At 32.3% G+C, this 5,406-nt stretch overlaps 1 protein-coding gene across 3 annotated transcripts in view; it reads left to right on the forward strand.

Annotated features, from left to right (window-relative positions):
* The window catches only part of LOC106462546 (laminin subunit beta-1-like), a 127,033-nt gene that overhangs the window by 55,511 nt on the left and 66,116 nt on the right, over positions 1-5,406 (forward strand). For all 3 annotated transcript variants that reach the window (XM_013922482.2, XM_013922483.2, XM_022389847.1), the window contains 2 exons: positions 2,714-2,893; positions 3,678-3,787. In XM_013922482.2, coding sequence (XP_013777936.1) covers positions 2,714-2,893; positions 3,678-3,787 — 290 coding nt within the window. The remainder of the gene's footprint in view (positions 1-2,713; positions 2,894-3,677; positions 3,788-5,406) is intronic.

Genomic DNA, 5,406 nt, shown 5'->3' on the forward strand with positions numbered 1-5,406 from the left:
TAAAACACATACACCTGTCCTTTGCCGCCAAAAAGAATTCCTATACAATTTACACATCCTTCAGTAGGTCTGTGACATTACCTGATTGGCTAAAAGACATGCCAATCAGTGATTATTTTACCGGCCTACGTTGATCTGACTCATTTTATAAGCTGTACTATTTCCTATAGATGTTTCGAGCCTTTCCACACGCCCGCACGGCTTCCCGACCACATCTCTCGAACTAACAACGCCTCAGCACGATAGAGCAACTACACTCACGCAGTAAAACAGCACACGCGCGGGGTTGAAGGGGAACAAACGTTCCCGAGCACCCCAGTTGGGAAGAGAGAACTTCGTTCTCTCTTCCTTCAAACTAAACCCCTGCCACGTTTATTTATTTATTTATAGATCATTTTCCAGACGGTTCTGCTATGATTAATGTCTGGCGAAAAGCTTCAGCAGATATTTCTTTTGCAACATTTCAACCAACAATTGGTTCAGTTATTAACGCTATTTTCAAGTTTTGAACAACTCGACTTTCAAGATTTACGTATCCACGTGAGCCGATGTTTCCGTTTATCAACGTTATATTTTAAGATCTGTGCAAGAACTCAGCTAACAGATGTTTCCGTATATAAAAGCTAGCTTCAAGTTCTGTTATTGTAAGTCAAGAGGGATGCTGTACATTTGTGTTTGTGTAAGTAAGTCAAGTCATGAGGGATGTTGTACGTTTCTGTTTGTGTAAGTTAGTCAAATCATGAGGGATGTTGTACAATTCTGTTAGTGTAAGTACGTCAATTTATGAGGGATGCTGTACATTTCTGTTTGTGTAAGTAAGTCAAGTCATGAGAGATGTTTTACAGTTCTGTTTGTGTAAGTAAGTAAAATCATGAGGGATGTTGTACAATTCTGTTAGTGTAAATACGTCAAGTCATGAGGGATGTTGTACATTTCTGTTAGTGTAAGTAAGTCAAGTCATGAGGGATGTTGTACAATTCTGTTAGTGTAAGTCAAGTCTTGTGAAATGTGGTACCATTCTGTTAAGAAGACAAAGTGTTTATATATTTTTATTTTCATCACCAGCTGCTTGATGTGCCTCCTATTCAGATTAGAAATCTATATCTCATAATTATTGTACAATGTTAAGAACTTAATGTGTGCATGTAAATAATGTTGTAGAAGTTGTTATAATTGGAAATTATGTTGTACTATATCATCAGTGTCGTGTCAAAACTGCTACAAGTCTGTTTTTCATTATTTGTGTTTTACATAGTAATGTTCCCACAAAATGTCAATGTTATAATGTTGTATAAGTTGTTATATTTGGAAATTATGTTGTACTATATCATCAGTGTCGTGTGAAAACTGCTACAAGTCTGTTTTTCATTATTTGTGTTTTACATAGTAATGTTCCCACAAAATGTCAATGTTATAATGTTGTATAAGTTGTTATATTTGGAAATTATGTTGTACTATATCATCAGTGTCGTGTCAAAACTGCTACAAGTCTGTTTTTCATTATTTGTGTTTTACATAGTAATGTTCCCACAAAATGTCATTCCACATCTGTTTTCCATCATTGGATAAGAACCTAACATTGTAGTTTCGAAACCATTTATCGGAATTTTGAAAGTTGGGCTTTTGGACATACATGGCTTTTACGTGACAGCAATAACATATATATTTGTGTATGTATTTATTTTCCTGTTAAATAAGTTTATCGGTAGATCTTTGATAGACAAGTGGAATCAGATTCATATTAAGAAAATCATTTGGTACATTCATGCATAAAGAAATTTCACAGATAAAAACAGTCATTTACTTGATTTACTCGAATTTAGAGTAGACTTTGTTTTATCTTAGTCATGTTATTGTTTTGACTGCATGTTTATAGGTATTTTAACTTAATGAGTTTATTTAACAAGACTATTTGTGTAAATCATAGAATTACTTATTGGAGTCTATATAGATCCCATTGGCTTTTTAAACACATTTTTCTAAACTATCGTTTGTGAGTCCATGACTTTATTGGTTACAGGGTGTGTAATAACATGAAAGTCACACACAAAAGAACATAGATAAAAAGTACCTTTAATAATGTTATCAGTCCTCTAAACTACTTTCAGGTGACTCCTAAGTAGTTTACATAAAAAATGTGAAATTTTGCCCAGTTGTTTTGATCAATTCCTCATACTGCATTTTATAACTCTGTAAAGTGTGATATACTCTGAATTATTTCCCAAGATTTGTTCATGTTTTTGTTTCATAATAAATTTCTTAATTTCACCAACTTCAAAAACTTAAATTTAAGAAACATTATAGTTCAACAGGAAAGCTATTCAATATTTTTTTAACCACAGTGTTAAAAAGTAGTTGAATTAGTGGTTAGATTGCTTTTCATATACCAAAGTTACTAAAAGTGGTTGAATTAGAACACAAAATATTAGTTAAAATGACGTTTATATTTAAGACTATTTTCATTATTTATCTAACTGAAGAGCTGTTGTATTGAGTGTAAGTCAACTTTGGTAACAAGAAACAACAAACAAGTAGTGTTTGAAATACCATTATATGTTTCTCTTACTAGAAATCTATAGTATGTTAGTAAAGACTGATGGGATAAAATTAGTATCTGTATTTATTTAACTTTTATTAGAGCTGTAATCATGAAAAAAAATCCTTTTGCACACTATACTCCTTCCAATTATTATGTATTTCCTTCTTTCTGTAGCTTGTGATTGTGATCCTCGTGGTTCCCTAGATGAAGGTATTTGTGACTCTCATACTGATCCTGCCGTGGGATTAAAAGCAGGATCATGTCACTGTAAGCGAAATGTAGGTGGTGTTCGATGCGATCAGTGTAAAAATGGCTACTGGAATTTTATCTCTGACAATCCAGATGGGTGTGAACGTAAATAGAAATGTTTCTGTTAATTATTTTTCAGTATTCCATAAGTAGAAATGTTATTGTTAGCTAATGTTCAGTTATCTATAAGCAGAAATGTTGCTGTTATTTAATTTTCAGTTATCCATAAATAGAAACGTTTTTGTTAGCTAATGTTCAGTTATCTATAAGCAGAAATGTTGCTGTTATTTAATTTTCAGTTATCCATAAATAGAAACGTTTTTGTTAGCTAATGTTCAGTTGTTCATAAGTAGAAACGTTTTATTAACTAATGTTCAGTTTTCATAAGTAGAAACGTTTTTGTTAACTAATGTTCAGTTATCCATAAGTAGAAACGTTTTTGTTAACTAATGTTCAGTTGTCCATAAGTAGAAACGTTTTTGTTAACTAATGTTCAGTTATCCATAAATTGAAACGTTGCTGTTATTTAATTTTCAGTTATCCATAAGTGGAAACGTTGCTGTTAAATAATGTTCAGTTTTCTATAAATAGAAATGTTTCTGTTTGCTAATGTTCAGTTGTCCATAAGTAGAAACGTTGCTGTTAACTAATGTTCAGTTATCCATAAGAAGAAATGTTACTGTTATCTAATTTTGAGTTATCCAGAAACGTTTCTGTTTGTTATTTTTCAGTTATCCATAAGTAGAAATGTTTTAGACTGAAGCAACAAATGTCATTCATTTTGGAAATTTAAACAAAATTATTAATAAGAAATAGAAAGTGTATTGTGTTTCATTGAAATAACATTAAAAAATTATCTGTGGAAATTAATGTAAATTCTGTTCTTTAGCATGCACTTGTAACACCTTTGGTACAATTGGCAATCATGGCTGTAATGTTTTTACTGGAGAGTGTACTTGCAAGAGAAATGTGGTAGGAAGAGACTGCAACCAGTGTTTAGTAAGTGTTCCTTGTTTGATAATATATTACTCTGTAGCAGTAATTACAGCAGCAAGTTGAGTTATATGTTCAGTCCAAAGGTCAAGGTGTCCCTTGGCCAAAACTAACTTTTTAACTGCTGTTAACACAAATATGTTCCCATTTAAATGATTAGTGCTATATGAGTTTGACATTTTGCACAACTATGAAAATCTTTCGAACTTCTTTATAGTCACCATTTTCATGTTTCATATAAATGATGAAATATTAAAACATGCCATTTTGTTTTTTATTTGAACCTAGAAATAAACCTGAATACTTGTTTATCCATATGTATGGCAGTGGAAGATCTAAATGAAAGGTCACGATATTTTGTTCATTACAACATGAGGGTTCATTTAGATATATAAATTAGGGTTAAATATAACCATCAGTGTTGTTTTGTGAAAAAATAAATAACACGTGTAATGTTTTTTATGCTTATTGACAAACATCACCTTCAATATTGTGCAAAAAAACAAAACAAAATATTTCTGATATGATATCTAACCCTCTGTCACCAAAAGCTTTCTCGATTAGTACTGCCCTTTATTGGTGCAAATGTTGCGCTCCCCACTAGCCTTGTAACCCCCTTCTTTCTGCATATATACATGCAAATGATCATGCAGCAACCCTCCACCAATAGGAGTGCGACACTACCCCTATCATAACAAGTGCCCTCTCTAATAATGCACATGTTAATCATTTCATGACTGGCAGTGTTACTGTACAGACGTTTTTATTTCCAATAGGTACTTATCTCCTCTCACATAAATAGCTATTCTCGTTCAGTGCTGCCCTCTATATGGAATTTTTTTCGCATGCCACAAGCCTCAAGCTCCCACGTACCCTAAGATCAATGTGGTTCAACTGCTTTTCACATGCAAATCATCATGCGACAACCCTCCACCAATAGGATTGGGACACACTCCCCTGAAACATGTGACTTCATCTATTCGATTCTACCCAACTATCACTTATTGTCTGGTAGTGCTATAATCAAGATGTTTTTTTTTTGGTGTGCACTCTTCCCGTTTTTCTATTTTTCGAAAATTCATACAAAGTGGAGATATTTTCTATTTTTTCACCAAAGCTTATGTTTCCACTTTGTAAATGTTATCATTTACTTCCAGCACAACAACCTAGGCTTCAGGTGGTAGTACTCGACTGAGGAATTTGTCAACTATAATATTGGATATTGATCATTATATGAGTTGACCTTTGTCAGACCTCGAGTTTGGTGACCCACACATTTGGGTCTTCCAACTTTGGACAGACATGTTGTTATACTGTTCTGGCTTTTTGAATATATTGATATTAATATTATTAATTGTAGTTATTTGTTTTCAATAATATACATTTAGTTAGATTTGTACCTACTTTGTGTAAGGTTAGGGTTTTTAATTAATTTTTAGTGATATATTTTTGTACTACAACATTAGTTTAGGCTTAACATGTGTCTTTGTAATTTTAGGCTTACCTGTCATTCATCTTACTGGTAAGTTATAAATTTGGTTAAATGTATAGTTTCTTCAACAAATTCCATCTACTAAATTTTTGAATGTCAATATACACTTACTTAATTTAACAATATAAGGATT

The sequence above is a fragment of the Limulus polyphemus genome, unplaced genomic scaffold (genome assembly GCF_000517525.1).
Source record: "Limulus polyphemus unplaced genomic scaffold, Limulus_polyphemus-2.1.2 Scaffold1195, whole genome shotgun sequence".
NCBI lineage: Eukaryota > Metazoa > Arthropoda > Merostomata > Xiphosura > Limulidae > Limulus > Limulus polyphemus.